The following is an 18,092-nucleotide window of genomic DNA, read 5'->3' as shown; positions in this document are numbered from 1 at the left end:
CCTCCCAGACCTCTCTGTTCTATGCCCTCTCAACACCAGATACCTTGATTTCTCAACACTTTGTACACCTCTCCAGTCCAAAGGCAGCAGGTGGCAAATTCAGTTGACAGAATGAAGTGGCTGAATTTACCATCAGTCTTTTTTTTTAAATTATTATTATTTTTTAAAGATTCATTTATTATTTCTTTATTTAATTTATTTTTGGCTGCGTCAGGTCTTAATTGCAGCATGCGAGATCTTCCCTGTGGCATGTGGGATCTTTCGTTGCCACACGCGGGCTCTTCTCATTGTGATGCGTGGGCTTCTCTCTAGCTGTGGCGTGTGGGTTTTTTCTTTTCTCTAGTTGTGGCACATGGGCTCCAGGGCACGTGGGCTCTGTAGTTTGTGGCACTTGGGCTCTTTAGTTGAGGCTTCTGAGCTCAGTGGTTGTGGCGTGCAGGCCCAGTTGCCCCGTGGCATGTGGGATCCCAGTTCCCTGACCAGGGATTGAACCCGTGTCCCCCTCATTGTAAGGCAGACTCATTACCACTGGACCACCAGGGAAGTCCCTTAATTTTTTTTTTATTAAAGTATAGTTGATGTACAATAGTATACGTTACAGATGTTCAATACAGTGATTCACAGTTTTTAAAAGTTACACTCCTGGGCTTCCCTGGTGGCGCAGTGGTTAAGAATCCGCCTGCCAATGCAGGGGACACAGGTTCGAGCCCTGGTCTGGGAAGATCCCACATGCCGTGGAGCAACAAAGCCCGTGTACCACAACTACCTAGCCTGTGCTCTAGAGCCTGCGAGCCACAACTACTGAGCCCATGTGCCACAACTACTGAAGCCCACATGCCTAGAGCCCATGCTCCGCAACAAGAGAAGCCACCACAATGAGAAGCCCGCTCAAGGAAGAGTAAGCCCCCACTTGCCGCAGCTAGAGAAAGCCTGCACACAGCAACGAAGACCCAAGCAGCCAAAAAGAAATAAATAAATTTATTTTTAAAAAATTATACTCCATTTATAGTTATTATAAAATATTGGCTATATTCCCTGTATTGTACAATATATCCTTGTAGCTTATTTTATACCGAATAGTTTGTACCTCTTAATCCCCTTCTCCTACATTGCCCCGTCCCCCTCCCACCAGTCCTTTTTTTTTAAAAATTTATTTATTTTTGGCTGCATTGGGTCTTCATTTCTGCACGTGGGTTTTCTCCAGTTGCAGCGATCAGGGGCTACTCTTTGGTGCAGTGTGCAGGCTTCTCATTGCGGTGGCTTCTCTTGTTGCGGAGCACGGGCTGCAGGCGCACGGGCTTCAGTATTTGTGGCACGCGGGCTCAGTCTTTTTTTTCAACTAATTTTTTTTTTGTTTTTGGCTGCGCCACACAGCTTGCAGGATCTCAGTTCCCTGACCAGGGATTGAACCCGGGCCCTGTCGGCGTAAACCCGGAACCCTAACCATTAGGCCACTAGGGAACTCTCCTAAAATTAATTTTAAGTTACTCAGATAATTCTAGAGAATATTCTCATACTTTCCTGTTGTGAAAGATTCTCTTGCCCTCTCTCCTCCCCACCGCCCCTCCCCGCCCCAGGGATCCCTCGGTTAAATCAGAGACTTAAATTATGACCCTTCCTACTCACCCACACATATGTTTCCATACATATGTAGGCCATCTGGCGTACTACTTTCGAATTTTGTCCTGTTTCACTTCGCTTTCACGTGGATGGGGTTACGTGGTGTGCATTTTCATGAGAGTTCCCTTCGTTGGTTTCACTTGTGGGCATGCGACATGGGTCTTAGCGAGTTCTGTCTTCCTGTGGCTCCACTGCCTGCCTTGTGAACGGCTGCATAGTATTCCACTGTGCAGATGAACCAGAGTTTCTTAAGCCACTCCTCTGTCAGTGGACACTTAGGTGGTGTTTTAGTCTGCTATAACCAAAAAAAAACCCCAGACTGGGCAGTGTATAAACAACAGAAAGTTACTGCTCACAGCTCTGGAGGCAAGGAAGTTCAGGATCCAGGCACCCTCACGGTGGTGTCCTGATAAAGGCCTTCCTATAGGTTGCAGACTGCCGACTTCTGGCCGTGTCCTCACAGGGCGGGAGGGGATTTGGGGGGACATTCAGATCCTAGCCGGTTGCTTCCTGTTTTTCTGCTTTTACACATCATGCTGCAGCAGATACCTTGTTCGTCTTTCTCGTGCTCGTGTGCAGATGGCTCCTGAGATAGTCTAAAAACTCAAAACATCAGGTCATAAAGTCTATGCACTTGTAATTTTTAAAAAATTATTATTATTTATTTTTTTTGCGTTACGTGGGCCTCTCACTGTTGTGGCCTCTCCCGTTGCGGAGTGCAGCCTCCGGACGCGCAGGCTCAGCGGCCATGGCTCACGGGCCCAGCCGCTCCCCGGCATGTGGGATCTTCCCGGACCGGGGCACGAACCCGTGTCCCCTGCATCGGCAGGAGGACTCTCAACCACTGCGCCACCAGGGAAGCCCAAAAATTATTTTTAAAAAATTTTATTGAAGTATGGTTCATTCACAATGTTGTGTTAATTTCTGCTGTACAGCAAAGTGATTGAGAGATATATATATATATATATGTATATATATATTCTGTTTCATATTCTTTTCCATTAAGGTTTATCACAAAATATTGAATATTGCACATTTGTAATTTTTCTAGCCTGCCAGATTGCCCTCCCCTGGGGCAATTTGTATCCCAGCCAGCAGCATCTCACACTGCTTCCTTCCCCACATATACCCCAGCACTTGGAGTTATTTATTTATTTATTTATTTGCTGGCCTGGGGAGGGAGAAGCAGTATTCCGTCTTGTGGATGACTGGTGAGGTTGGGGCGGGGGGGGTGTCTTATGATGGATTTCAATGGAACATTCACTCTCTGACCCCGTTTGGTCTCCTTCCCATCCCCCACGCCCTGTGGCTTAGGTACCTCTGCGACTTCGCCTACTATACCTCTCTGTACCAGAGTCACGGCCGCTCAGCCTTTGTTCACGTGCCCCCTCTGGGCAAGCCCTACAATGCAGACCAGCTGGGCCGGGCACTTCAGGCCATCATCGAGGAGATGCTGGACGTCCTAGAGCAGTCAGAAGGCAAACTCAACTGTTGCCACAAACACTGATTGCTGCTCAGGCCTCCCAAGACCTCATTCTGCCAGGGACCCTGAGAGAGACGTCCGCCCTCCGGGGCCTGACCGGGAAGGACGAGCCCATCAGCTGGGGATCTATTTTGGATCAAATATGCCAACTTACACACCTCCTCTCCCTTTTTCTCTGCAAAAGCACTGGTTGATTTGAAGGCCGCAGTGAAGAATTTTTTTCTCTATTTCTCTTTGCATCTGGGGATACAGCTGTGGCGGCCAGGAAGCCGGGAGGTCCTGATTTCTGCAGAGAACCCCGCTCAGGTGTCTCTATCCCGTGATCCCATGGCTGGGGCTACCTGCCATTCTAAGTCTGTGGTGGAGGGATTCCAGAGTTCCCTCCGTCCGTGACTGTTTCTTCCCAAATGTAAACACGTCATGGAGACTCTCTACCCCGATCCATGTCCCAGCAGCCTGGACAGCCCCGGCAAGGGCTGCCTTGGGACGTGGCATGGCTTTTTTTCTTCTTTCTTATTCTCTTTTTAAAAACAATAGTGCTAGTTTGGGCACCGAGTAATTTATATTCCCTTTGGTTAAAACGCGGGCTTTAGCCAAACATAGAAGTGTCTTTTCTTTTTCCTGGGGTGCAGCCCCTTCAGCCTCCTGCCCTGAACACTGGACCTACAACTTTGTTTTGGGGGTGACATTGAGGTCCCCTTGCTCAGGGCTTGTGGCACTGGGCCCATGGCCGGACCACGGGGAGTGGGGGGTGGCTGTTGCCCCAGGAGACTGAAAGGGTTGGCTGACCCTTTCAACGACCGAGCTGTGAGCTGTACCCACGGGGCCGCTGGGGCCGGGCTGCCGGTGGGAAAGCAGACTCTCATTTCAACATGCACATGACTTTTTTTTTTTTTTTTTTTTAATGGAAAAGTGCATAGGAGCTGCAAACCTACCCCACATCTGACCTGGATTTTCAGTCTTGGTGCTTGTTTTCCTTAAGGGGAGAGGGCCAAAATGGAGTCTGGGGGCTGAGCTCTATGCGTGCTGGTGTATTTGAGCAGGAGAGCGGTGGGGCAGCCAGCAGGCTTCGTGTAGTTGGTTTTTGGATGCGCCTAGGACACGGTAAATATTTATCTCACTACCTGGTAAATTTTTATCTCACTCCCTGGTGACTTTGAACTTAGCAGCAGGGTTGAGAGTGACATCTCCCAGGAGGCAACTAAATTCAGCTGGACCCTGGCACCCATCAGAGAGAGGGGGTGGCAGAAGCAACCGTGAGGAAAACACACGTTTTGGAAGTATCCTTCTATTTTTTTGGAGAACGCGCAGTTTTATCGCTTCACTAAGTGTGAAGCGTGCTGTAGTCTGATGCTGTGTTGGATCATGTTGGTGTTTCCCAGCATGCAGCTCTTTTGAAAACAGCTGAGATTTTTGTTTTGTTTCATTTTCTTAAACATTCGCCCTCTTTCCCTGCTGTTCCGATGCCCAGGGTGGTTGCTGCCTCCGTTGAGCTGCTGTGTCGCTTGGAGACCAGATTGATAGGTTTCTGAGTGAAATGCATTTTCTGAGTCCTGGGCTTTTTCTGGAGGGGAAAAGTGGGCACAGGTGGGTGACCTGGGGTCAGCATATGGCATATGGTGACGTGGGGTCAGCATATGGTGGGTGTGTACCATGGCCCGCAGGGTAAAATGATCAGGACCTAGCTCCCCTCTCCATGCCAGCCCTCCATCTGCCAGAAATGCCCCCTCCACATCCCTGGTCCGAGTTTGCAGTCTCCTGAGAAATCTGGAGCATAGGATGTCATGGCATCTACTCACTCAGCTGGCTTCTGTGAGCAGAGGTTGTGGCTTTTTGAATGCGGCGGGGGGCTCAAGGCCAGGGGGTCCCCCAGAGGTCTTATGAAGAATGGCATCTGGCTCTAACTAGCTCTGTTCTCTAAAGGTCTGATCTGTGGGGCTCTGAGGAGGAAATGGACCTAGGCAAGCTGGAGTAGGGAGGGAAGACTGGAAGTGAGCCAGGTTTGAGCTTAGCTGGGTGCCCACGGAACCCAGACACACCATCTCCAAACTCTGCATTTTCATCTTTCTTTTGTCCTCCCTTCTCTTCTCTGTTTAAAGCACCATGTGGTTTAGCAACTTAGAGACATAATTTATTGTCTGATCATTGTCGAGTGTGTGTGTGTCATTTTTGTGTTCCTGCCATGGTTTTAGATTTCCTCCTCAAGTCAAACCAGAACCCTGTTCTTGTTCATGATACAGAGCACATAGCTCATTTTTGTTTAATCAGATAGCCATTAAACGTTTCACTCGCTCCCTGCCAGCTTTTAAATTTTCCTGTTTTAATTACTTTTTATCATTTTCTTTGGGGCAAACTCAGCCATTCAATCCATGGTATATCTGTCTGCATTTGTTGGGTCCCGGAAAAAAATGTCCTTGTGTGAGAAGAGGGGGGCCAAGTCTCATTCCTTCTGCCTTGTCATTTCAGAGTCTGGGTTGTCGGGGGCACAGAATAGGGAAAGGGATGAGCCTGTGAAGTGGGTGCAGCTTGGCATGTACGGAGGTGAGCAATGCCAGGAGGGGTGGGTGCAGTGAGTGTTAATGGTGGAAGGATGGGCTGAGGGATGTGGCGGGAAGGCTGGTGGGGGAAAAGTGAGAAGTGATGCTGGGGGTGGACTCATAGGAAAGTGGAGGGGGCCTCTCTCTGGTGAGTCCTGTGGAGGGTACTGAGGTGGGGGATGGGGGCAGAGACAGTGATCTGGGCGTCGGGTGATGGCATCTCTTTTAAGGTGCCAGAGCCTCTGCACCTTATAACTTTATTCTTCTCTAAGCCCCTTTGACGCCCCGCTTCCCACCAAAAAGGAGGTCGGTGGTCTGCATATGAGTACGTAGCTCGGAAAAGAAATAAGACGGAGTGGATAGAAAGAAAGGTGGGAAGAAGCAGCAATTCCAGTTGGTGGACTGGGCTTGGTGCCACCTGGCTCACCTGGTCCAATCAAGGAACAGCCAAGGTCTCCTGGCCACTGAGAGAGACAGGGCCGTGGGCAGCAGGGGGTGGTGGGCAGAGGTCATGGCTTCCCAGTCGGTGCCAGGTCTTTGGGGAAAGGTCAGATTGTGATAGTTTCAGCAAGAAAAATAGTTTTCAGCTACCCTGCTCTTTGCTGGCGTGGAAACTTCTAGAACAGAAAGGGCCGGCTCAAGGGGACGACTGGAAAAGGATACTGTTGATGCCTTTTTGTTATCTTAGAAGTTTCTGCCAGGAAGCCGGGCCAGGGGGTGTGCATGTACCCCCACAGGCCTGTTCCCCCGAGGGGTGGCCGGGAGGGGGAAGGGAGCTGCTCGTGGAAATCCACCCACCACACTGGCCTGTTTTTTGCTGCCACTGTCTAGACTGTTGACCTTTGACCTCTTCACCTCTTGGAGTGTCTGAACACAGAAGTCCCCTTCGGGGATGGTGGGACAAAGCCCCATTCTCCTCTGAGGGCCCAGCCTCTGCCCTGAGGCCACTGGAAGCCTTCTCAAGCCTGCAGCCAGCGTGAGGCGCTGATGGTGGTCATACAGGCAGAGGCTGCTGCCTTATTGTCAGGTCATCCCTCGTGGCCAAGAGTCTCATGGCCTCCACAGACTTGTGGGGAGCTAAAAAGGGCTTTGTTTTTATAACCCCAATTAAATTTCCCTTCTCATGGAACAAGTGCCTCGTAAAGGGACCAGGGCTGCCACTGGGAGGAAAAACATCTCCACTTTTGCAGTGAAGAAGTGTGTTAAAGGCCAGGATCCCCCTCAGACCCAGGGCAGAATGGCTGTCGAGGGGAAAGGACATTTGCCCAAAATCCACATCTTGAAAGTTAGTTCTTGGATGGACACTGGGCATACCTGCTACGAGATCCTGTCCTCCAGTTTAGGGGCAGTTGTCACAGCTTGAGTTTCAGGGGTTCCTAGACCCCCAAGGGCTCCAGTCCAGCCCGAGCTGCTCCCCCCACTTAAGACCTTTTTCTCCTCCTCCCTCCCCTCACCCAAGGCTTCCCTTCAGCTGCCCAGAGACCCACAGAAGTGCCTGCCTCTGCAGTACACATGGGGCACAGAGAGGGGACAGGATGGGAAAGAGAGAAGCACCCCCAGGCCCTGGTTCCCCGCTGCCCAGACCGGCCTCACCCAAGCCGTTCGCAGGGGTGGGACCTGGGGCCAGTGGCTTTTGTGTCCTGTACACTTGGAGGAAATCCCAGAGAAAGCCGGTTTGGAATTGGGCTCTGTGCTCCCAAGGCCTGGCTGGATGCCACGGGAGACCCATCTGGATCGTGGGAAACAGAGTTGGCCTTCCTCCTGCTCAGGCGTGTTTCCGGGGCTCCCTTAACATCTCAGGTTTCTATCTTGTCGTAAATCTCTCTCTAGGAAAAACCCTTCCCGCTGAAGGTGACCCCATGTTCTGTCCCCAAAGGAGGGTCCAGCCCCTGCAGCTTCGGGGTGGCTTTTCCCTGAACCCTATGAGTGCCTTGTCTGAAAGCGCCGTGTCTGGGACCCCAGGCCGGGCAAGGGTCTGCCAGACTTTGCTGGGGGCTGGACCCTGGGAGACCCCAAACTTGACACCCCAGAAAGCAAATAAAACAGTTGAAATATGCAATATCTTGTGTGTCTTTGTGAGAAGCTGGCATCCGCCAGGATCATCCTCAACCTGGGGTCATCAACTGGCAGAGGGGGCCTCAAATCACCAGTATTTCTGTCCTTGGTGCTTGGTGTGTGACCTGGTACTTGGTGTGTGGCCACTGCAATGAGTGTGCTGAGTGGATAATGATGAGAGGATTTCTGTACTGAGTGTTCTACCTCCTACAACTCACTGCCTTGGTTCTGATGCACAGAGAGGTTGAGTAACTTGCCTATGGTCACACAGCAAGCGGGGTGGGGAGTGGGATTTGAATCGTGATCATGCTGACCCCCAGTGTGTGCAGAATTCCCCTGTGGGGGAGATGCTATTACCACCTTTTACAGCTGGGGAAACTGAGTCTCTGTCAGTTGAAGCCCCTTGTCCCAAGGAGAGGAGGGGCGGGAATGTGAACCCAAGCCGGCTACTCTGGACTGAGCAGCTTGAACACCGGAAACAGGATTCGGTCATCCCCCTGTGTCTGTCCTCAGCAGGAATGGGGACACTCCAGAGTCAGTGGCCTTCAAAGAAGAAGGGGCTTCAGCAGTAAGGAAATGGCTTGTTTTGGGGAACATGGGTCCCAGGGGAAGGGGTACCCCCTCCAAGTCCCTGAGCCCCCAAGGTCTTTGCACCCCAAGATGAGGTGTCTATAGCACGGTGGTTTTGCTTCTAAGGCTGGCTCGTTCCACGGCCCCGGGGTGTGAGCAGGGTCCCAGGTGTACCATATAGATGCTCCTGTGGTCACTGGAAGGGGCTGTGTCCTTTTTACATGGGGGAATCCTTTTCCCAAATCCTGGAAACCTCCCCTCACCTCCCTGGTTCAACGGGAACCGCCGCCTACCCTTGGCCACGCTGCCCAGAGAGAAACCCCCTGACCTCAACCGTACCCTACAAGTTGCAGACCAAGAAGGATGGCTGTGTGTGGAGGAGATTGGGTGATTCAGGTGGAGGGGATGTGGGAGGGGTAGCAGGGCTGATGGCGCAGGGTCTCAAGGCCTGGCGAGTGGTCTGGGTGTTATTCCAAAGGCTATGAGAAGCTGAGAGGTGGGGGACGATCTGAGGCCCACTTCCCTGAGCCTCCGTTCCCCACACTCATGGGCCTTGTGTGAGAATTCAGTGAGACTCTGCTTTTACAGCTCTGGCACATAGTACTTACTTAATAAGTACAACCACTATTACTTCCTCCTCTAGGAAGCCCTCCTGGCTGTCCAGGTACCTCCTCTGCCTCCCATAGCTGCCTGGTTCCCCCCCACCCTCGTGCCAACATACTCTGGGTAGTAACTGACTAGTTCTGTGGGAGTCCCGGAGGACAGGCAGGTCTGTCTGGGGTCCCCTGTGTCTGTTGCACCCAGAACAGCCCTGGGCACATAATAGGTGTGCAATAAGCTATGGGAGAGAGGAGAGGGGTCGGGGCTGGGTGTTCCATTCTGAGGCCAACAGGGGGCGCAGGGAGGCGCAGGAGCCTCCGGGGAGGGGAAGGGGGATGACACGCCCCTGAAGGCCAGGCGCCTCCTCCAGCTGAGGCCCCCACCCTGCCTGCTCCCTGCCTCTAGAGCCCCATCTCCTCTTGGCTGCTCCAGGAACTTATAAATTACCTACTGTGCACTGGGCTTTGGACTGGGGACACACCAGGAAACCAGCAGCTTCCAGGCTGGGAGTACAGTGCAGGGGTCCCAGCTGTGATGGGGGACAGACAGGCAGCTGAAGGGTCTAAGGTATATTCAGGGAGGCTCATTCAAGGGTAAGCCTTGGCCCCATTCAACAGAGTTTTCCCCCAGCTCTCGCTTGGATGTTCTCGGTCTTAAAGGTGAGGGTCTCAGACAAGAGTCCATCCCATTCCAGGGATCTGCCTGGGCCTCTCTCCACCTCTCACACCCTTGGTGGCTCCCCTTGGCCCACAGGAGCAAGCCAGACTCCTCTGCTGGACATCTGAACCCCTTTTCCCTTGTCTCTGCTGACCCCAGCTTGTCTTTTCTGCCTGGAAGTCCCCCCTCCTCCATCTACACCTAGATAACTCCTATGCATCCCTCAAAACCCAAAGTTTTGGGGGAAGATGCTGAGGTCATCTTGGGACACTCTGAGTGTGACAGGCCTGGGTGGGGGTAAGAAGGGCAAAGCACCACACCGGAAATCCCAAACTAGGCCTTCCTGCACACCCTCTTCAACCTTCCTACTGGCTCCTTCCTGCCCTGGCATCTTGCCACTAGGCAGTCAGCAGTTTCTACAAGGAGTGTCCAGACCTGCCCGGACGTGTCCTGGTCCCCTGGAAGAGAGGAGGGGTGCGTTCAGGCTGTCCCCACCCCCAACACACACACACACACACACATACACACTGATGGGGGTGGTGGTGAGAAACAGAAAAACAGAAATGCAGAGAGAACAAAGGAGAGAGAGAGAGGGACTGAGGGAGGCAAAGAGAGAAAACGTGGAAACTTCCTAGCTGTTTTTTCTTCTAAGTTGCCGTGTTTAGGGTGAGGACACCTAGAGGCGGAGAGGGCCCCAGCCAGCCAAGGAGGAGGATTTGGGATGCTGGGTGACTGGGACACCACGCTGTGTGAGTCATGCACAGGGCTGCCCTGTTCTGGGCCTCAGTTTCCCCCAGTGTCAGGGAACTGATTCCCCCAGCCACCTGGCAGGGCCGGGGGTCCACACTCAGCCAGGGCCTAGCGCACAGCAGGTGCTCCGTAAATGCACACCGTGGTCAGTGAAACCATTACGGGAGCAGGCATGCAAACCAGCGTGCTGGAGGGGGTCGTGTGGGGGCGGGAGGTCGGGAGGTTATGGGTTCCGGGCAGTGAGCATGTGGGGCTCCAAGCCTGATGCCTCAGCTGACCCACTTCCTGCCCGGCCTGGGCTGTGCTGGTGACCACCCGCAGCCAGGAATCCGCACAGCCGGTCCCAGGGCCTGAGCTGACCACTTCTGTCCCCCCCTCCGCCTGCAGCCCAGGCCCTGCTGACTCACACTCAGCTGTCCCCATTCTTCCCTCACTGAGCTCTGATTCTGAGAGGTAGGGGCGCTGGCAGAGGCCCAAACCCCGAAGGCAGGGAAGTCACGGCCGGCTGAGAGCATCACGGAAGAGAGAAAATTATACCCCAGGCTTAACTGCCTGAAAAATGAAAACCTGCTCTTGACAAGGAAAAAAAATGAATACTTTTGGGACAGTCCTTTGGAATCAGTCACAATTTCAAACTTTCGGCCACCAAAAAAATCCATCAAGAAATTGAAAAGATAAGCCAGGGACAGAGAGGAGATACCTGCGATGCATTTAACTGACCAAGGAATAGCTTCCAGGACATATGAAGTGCCCCCACTCCACCAGACACACTAGACGGAAAGAAAAAACACCACACAGAAAAATGGGCAGATGGCATTGTTTTTGCCATAACAATGACCACGCACTGGGTCTTACATTTCTGCTTTACAACAGCAGAAATTTATTCTCTCACAGTTCTGGTGGCCAGAAGTCCCAAATCAAAGTGTCAGCAGGGCTGGAGACTGTGAGGGAGAATTGGTCCCAGGCCACTCTCCTGGCTTCTGGTGGCTTCTGGCACTGGTCGACGTCCCTTGGCTTGTGGCTGCATCACTCCAATCTCTGCTTCCATCTTCATGTGTCCTCTTACAAAGTAATCAGTCATTGGATTTAGGGCCCACCCTACTCCAGTATGACCTCATCTTAATGTAAATAATTACATCTACAAAGACCCTCAAGGTCACAATCTGAGGTTCTGGTGGACATGAATTTGGGGACACACTATTCAATGCAGTACAGGCATGAAAAGGCAATTCTGGGAAGATGAACCCAGGACAACCAATAAATAGAAGCTCAATCTAGTCATCAGGGAAAAAAATTCACTGAGATCCCATTTCACTCTTAGGCAGGGGACAGAGTCACTGGTGATGGGCATGGGAATTGGCTTGACCACTCAGAAGAACAATTTGGCCATGCTAACACAGCTGAGGATGGCTGGACCCTCCCTCCTGGTCCTAGTGTGAACCCTAGAGAAACCTACATGTGCATGCCTTCCCAGCAGCATGGTTCATAATAAGAAGGAGCTGGAAACTTGGGAAATATTCAGGTGTGTTCTTACGATGGAGTACTATACAGCAGTGAAAAAGGATGGGCCAGACTTGCAGGCAAAAATCTCCAATCCAGACCCGACTGAAAATAATTGTAACGGTGTGATACCATTTTTATAAAGTTTTTTTAATTTGCATTTTTGTATTGTGGTAAAATATATATAACATACATAGAATTTGCCATTTTAACCATTTTTAAGTGGACTGTTAGTGACATTAAGTACATCTGAAATGTTGAGCATACATATAGTATAACACCGCTATCTACTTCCAAAACTTTCCCATCACCCCCAAACAGAAACTCTGTAACTGTTAAGCAATAATTCCTCATTTCTACCCCCTCTTCCTCCAGCCCCTGGTAACCTAAAATTGACTTCCTGTCTCTATGAATTTGCATATTCTAGACATTTCATACCAGTGGAATCATATAATGTTTGTCCTTCTGTGACTGGCTTATTTCACTCAGCATAATGTTTCAAGGTTCATCCACGTTGTAGCATGGATCAGAACATCATTCTATTTTTATGACTGTGTAATAGTCCCTTGTGTGGATATACCAAATTTTGTTTATCCATTCAGTTATTGGTGGACATTTGCATTGTTTCCACCTTTTGGCTTTTGTGAATAGTGCTGCTGTGTACATTGGTGTACAAGCTTAGTTTGAGCCCCTGCTTTCAATTCTTTTGAATATATATCCAGAAGTGGAGTTGCTGGATCATATGGTCGTTCTGTGTTTAGCTTTGTAAGGAACTACCAAACTGTTTTCCACGGCAGCTGCACCATTTCACATTTCCCCCAGAGGTCCAAGAGGGTTCCAATTTCTCCACACCAACACTTGTTATTTTGCTAATAGCCATGCTAATGGGTATAAAATGGTATCTCAGGACTTCTTTGATGGCGCAATGGTGAAGAATCCCCCTGCCAATGCAGGGACAGGGGTTCCAGCCCTGGTCCAGGAAGATCCCACGTGCTGCGGAGCAACTAAGCACGTGCGCCGCAACTACTGAAGCCCGGGCGCCTAGAGCCCGTGCTCCGCAACGAGGGCCACGGCAATGAGAAGCCTGCGCACCGCTACGAAGAGTAGCCCCCGCTCACCGCAACTAGAGAAAGCCCACGGGCAGCAATGAAGACCCAACGCAGCCATAAACAAACAAACAAATAGATAAATACATTTAAAAAATAAATGAAGTGGTATCTCACCATAGTTTTGATTTGCCGCAACTAGAGAAAGCCCGCATGCAGCAATGAAGACCCAACGCAGCCAAAAATAAATAAATTAAATTAAATTTAAAAAGAAATTGGAGTGATGCCTCTACCAGCCGAGGAACACCAAGGATTGCCGGCAAACACCTGAGGTTAGAAGAGGCAGGGAAGGATTCTTCCCTATAGATCTCAGAAAGAGCGTGGCTCTATCAATACCTTGATTTCAGACTTGTATCCTCCAGAGCTGTGAGAAAATAAATTGCTACTGTTTTAAGCCCACCCCCGCCCCCGGCAAAAAAAAAAAAGAAGAAGAACATGAAAAAGATACGGAGATGTGGAAGGCAAGGCATCCGGGAAGGGGCGCACGGCTTCCATGCCCTCTTGCAGCACCTGCACGTGTTCACCAGCCCGGAAGCTCTCTGAACCCGGTTCTTTTGGGATCTTTATGGAGGCGTCATCACGTAGGCATGATCAATCATTAACTCCATTTTCAGGCCATCCCCCCTCTCTGGAGAATGGTGGGGGAGGGAGTTTGGCTGAAAATTCCAAACTCCTAATCATGGCTTGGCCCTCCTGGTGACCAGCCCCCATCCAGGGGCCATCCACGAGCCCACCCAGTCCCATCATTACAACGAAAGACACTCCTATCACCCAGGAAATTCCAGAGGCTCTAGGAACTCTGTGTCAGGAACTAGGGTCAAAGACCAAATATTAGAACAAAAGATGCTCCGAGGGTTCTTATCACATAGGAAGTTACAAGGTTTTCAGGAGCTCTGTGCCAGGAACCAGGGGCAGAGACCAATATATATATATATTTTTTCCTATTATCTCACAGTGTGTAATTTTCTTTTCTTGCAACATATTTACCTGTCATTATTATCAGAGTAATTCTGGCCTTGTTAGAACTGTCACTTCCCCTTCTATTATTTCGAAGAATTAGATAAGAATTGGTATTATTCCATAAATGATTCAGAATTCACCAGTGAAGCCATCTGGTCTTGGACTTCTCTGTTGGAAGGTTTATTATTATTATTATTATTATTGGTCACACAGCGTGGCATATGGGATCCTAGCTCCCTGACCGAGGATCAAACTAACGTCCCCTGCATTGCAAGCACAGAGTCTTAACCACTGGACCACCAGGGAAATCCTGAAGTTTTTTGGTTCTTTTTGTTTTTTAATTAATTAATTAATTTTTATTTTTGGCTGAGTTGGGTCTTCATGGCTGCTCACAGGCTTTTCTCTAGTTGCGGCGAGTGGGAGGGCTACTCTTCACTGCAGTGCGCGGGCTTCTCATGGCGGTGGCTTCTCTTGCTGCAGAGCACGGGCTCTAGGCGCATGGGCTTCAGTAGTTGTGGCACACAGGCTCAGTAGTTGTGGCTTGTGGGCTTTAGAGTGCAGGCTCAGTAGTTGTGGCGCACGGGCTTAGTTGCTCCATGGCCTGTGGGATCTTCCCGGCCCAGAGCTCGAACCCGTGTCTACTGCATTGGCAGGCAGATTCTTAAGCACTGCGCCACCAGGGAAGTATCTCTATTATTTCTTTATTCTCTATTTAATTTATGTCTGCTCTAATCTTTATGATTTCCTAACTTCTACTACCTTTGATTTTAGTTTACTCCTCTTTTCCTATTCCCTCAAAGTATAAAGTTAGGTTCTTGATAACTTTTAGTATGTTTATAATTGACCAGGACCCTATGGGGCCTTCCTGGGACAGCCCCCCCCCACCATGACCCCACCATGTCCTCTGCCTGCCTCTTGTCTGTAGAAGAACATTAGGCTCCTAGGCCTTCTTCAAGCTCCAAAGCATAAATTTAATCAGAGAAGTGAGAAAATGCAGAAAGGAGGGAAAACCGTCAATCAAGACAAAATAATACTAGTTTAGCCGTTAAACAAAGTCAAGAACCTTTAGTTCCATCTCAAGGGCTATAGAAAATATTCTGAGCCACATCCTTTGAGTTGTTTTTCAGATACTTGAAACCTCCACCAGGTGGAAAAGGGTAACCATATGCTGCCCACAAGCACGTAGACCTCAGGCCAGTTGGAACCAGAAGGTTGATGATGTTGACTCCCGATTACCTCACCACTGGCCAATCAGAAGAATGTCCATGAGCTGATCACATACCCACAACCCCGCTCCCTCACCTTGTCCTTAAAGACCTTTCCCTGAAAGCCACCAGGGAGTTCAGGTGTTTTGAACACTAGCTACCTGGGCACCTTGCTTGGTACCTGCAATAAATACTGCACTCTCCTTCACTACAGCCTGGTGTCAATAGATTGGCTTTACTGCACGTGGGCGAGCAGACCCAAGTTTGGTTCGTTAATGTGTTGTATTTTTGTTTTCATTCATCCCCAAGTATTTTCCAATTTCTTTTGTGATTTCTTCTTTGATCCATCGTTTCTTTAAAAGTGTGTTAGCAGTGTGCTCAGCAGTCCCGTGCATCTGTCTCTTGCTTCAACAGTGTTTGGATGGAACGGACCCAGGGACACCCTTTGCTCCAGCCTCTGACCACCCTCCAACATTTTTTTCCAGTCACAGCCTTCAGAATCAGCCACTCAGTTATCCTCGGTCACCGGGACCAGCCAACACCATTTTTCGAGATTAACTCCTTATTACCGATCAACCATGAGCTCCCAGATTCATCAGAATTATTCCACTGAGGTGGAGGCCGCCATCAACCGCCTGGTCAACGTGCTTCTGTGGGTCTCCTACACCTACCTCTCTCTGGGCTTCTAGTTTGATCCCGACGACGTGGCTCTGGAGGGCGTGGGCCACTTTTCCCTCGAATTGGCCAAAGAGAAGTGCGAGGGCGCTGAGTGTCTCTTGAAAATGCAAAACCAGCGCGGCGGCCGTGCCCTCTTCCAGGATGTGCAGAAGCCATCTCAGGATGAGTGGGGTAAAACCCAGGACGCTATGGAAGACGCCATTCTCATTGAGAAGCACCTGAACCAGGCCCTTTTGGACCTGCATGCCCTGGGTTCTGCCCATGCAGACCCCCACCTCTGTGACTTCCTGGAGAGCCACTCCCTAGATGAGGGGGTGAAACTCATCAAGAAGATGGGTGCCACCTGACCAACCTCCACGGGATGGCTGGTCCCCAGGCTGGGCTGGGCGAGTATCTCTAGGAAGTACTCACCCTCAAGCATGACTAGGAGTCTCTGAAGTCCAGCGGCCTCTGAGTAGCCCCTCTGGCATCAGAGCTTCTGCCTGAAGCCCGTCTCTGCAGCCACTAGGCAGATTTTTAACCACCCTGGAGCTCTCTCCCAAGCCTTGGACCAAATGGAAACAATAAAACTTTCTGCAGCGGAAAAAAAAAGAGTGTGTTGTTTAATATCCACATATTTGTGAACATAACAGCTTTCCTTCTGTTATTGATTTCCAGCTTTATTCCATTGTAGCTGAAGATGATTTCAGCCTTTTAAAATTTATTGAGAGTACACCTGTAACTTATATAATATTGTACATCAACTATACTTCAATAAAAAATAAAATTAAATAAATGATGCCAAAAAAAGTACTGAGAGTTGCTTTTTTGCCTAATAGCTGATCTATACTGGAGCATGTTCCATGTGCATTTGATAGAGATGTGTATTGTGGTGTTGGAGTGTTCTATAGATGTCTGTTTGGTCTAGTTGGTTTAGAGAGCTGCTCAATCCTCCATATCTTTAATCTTCTGTCTAGATGTTCTATCCATTATTAAAAGTGGGGTATTGAAGTCTCCAACTGTTATTGTAGAACTATTTACTTCTCCCTTCAAGTCTTAGATACAGCTTTGAGTTACTGTTTAGGGTCCTTTCATTTTAACCAGCAGGACTCCCTTTAGCATTTCTTGCATGGCAAGTATAATGGTAACAAACTCCCTCAACTTTTGCTTACCTGAGAATGTCTTGATTTCTCCCTTTTTCTTTCCTTCCTTCTTTCTTTCTTTTTTTTCTCTTTTTCTTTCTTTCTTTTTTTTTTTTTTTTGGCCATGCAGCACAGCTTGTGGGATCTTAGTTCCCCAGCCAGGAACTGAACCTGGACCCTGGCAGTGAAAGCGCCAAGTCCTAACCACCGGACCACCAGGGAATTCCCTCTCCCTTATTTTTGGAGAATGGTTTTGCTGGATATAGAATTCTTGGTCAACAGTTTTTCTTTCAGCAGTTTAAATATGTCATTTCATTGCCTTCTGGAGTCTAGGGTTTCTGATGAAAAACTGGCTGTTGATCTTATAGAGGATCCCTTGTACTTGATAAATAGCTTTCTCCTAATACTTTCAAGTTTCGCTTTTTCATCTCTGGCTTTCAACAGTTTGATTACAATGTGTCTCAGTGTGGGTCTGAGTATATTCTACTTGGAGTTCACTGAGCCTCTGAGATGTGTAGATTTGTATCTTTCATCAAATTTGGGAAGTTTTTGGCCATTATTTCTTCAAATATTCTTTCTGCCCTTCCTCTCTCTCTCCTCCTTCTGGGACTCTCATAATATATATGTTGGTCCTCTTGATGGTGTCCTACAGGTCCTTTAGACTCAGTTCACCTTTCTTCATTCTTATTTCTGCTCTTCAGACTTGATAATTTCAATTGTCCTGTCTTCAGGTTTGCTGATTATTTCTTCTACCTGCTCAAATCTTCTGTCGAACACCTCTAGTGAATTTTTCATTTCAGTTATTGTACTTTTCAGATTCAGAATTTCTGTTTGGTTTCTTTTTATAATTTGTGTCTCTTTATTGATAATCTCATTTTTTTCATAAACCATTTTCCTGATTTCCTTCAGTTCTTTTTTCATGTTTTCCTTTAGCTTTTTCTTTTCTTTCTTTTTTCCTTTAGCTTTTGAGCATGTTTAAAATAGTTGTTTTAAAGTTTTTGTTTAGTAGGTCTGATGTCTGGGCTTCCTTAGGGACGATTTCTGTCAATTACTTTTGTTCCTTTGAATGGGCCATTCTTTCATGTTTTTATGTCTTGTGATTTTTTTTTTGTTGAAAACTAGGCATTTGAATATTATAATGTGGCAAACTCTGGAAATCAGGTTCTATGCCTTCCTGAGGGTTTTGCTGTTTTGATTTTGTTTTTGAATTGTTGAAGGCTGCAGTATTCCTTTTGTTTAGGTACTTTTCC

At 49.0% G+C, this 18,092-nt stretch overlaps 1 protein-coding gene and 1 pseudogene across 5 annotated transcripts in view; both read left to right on the top strand.

Moving 5' to 3' along the window:
* PGPEP1 (pyroglutamyl-peptidase I) overlaps positions 1–16,497 on the top strand; it is a 42,415-nt gene extending 25,918 nt beyond the window's left edge. For 2 of the 5 annotated variants that reach the window (XM_060008051.2, XM_069540554.1), the window contains exon 5: positions 2,935–3,259. In XM_060008051.2, the coding sequence (XP_059864034.1) occupies positions 2,935–3,127 (193 nt within the window). In that variant the 3' untranslated portion in view covers positions 3,128–3,259. Of the gene's footprint in view, positions 1–2,934; positions 5,644–15,528 lie in introns of those variants that run through there. The other 3 variants (XM_060008052.1, XM_069540556.1, XM_069540555.1) reach the window with 3 other exon arrangements.
* LOC132421680 (ferritin light chain pseudogene) lies at positions 15,622–16,068 on the top strand (annotated as a pseudogene).
* Positions 16,498–18,092: the final 1,595 nt, after the last annotated feature.

This window comes from Delphinus delphis, chromosome 3 (assembly GCF_949987515.2).
Source record: "Delphinus delphis chromosome 3, mDelDel1.2, whole genome shotgun sequence".
In the NCBI taxonomy this organism is placed as follows: Eukaryota; Metazoa; Chordata; class Mammalia; order Artiodactyla; family Delphinidae; genus Delphinus; species Delphinus delphis.
This window is presented reverse-complemented; position numbering and strand designations above follow the sequence as displayed.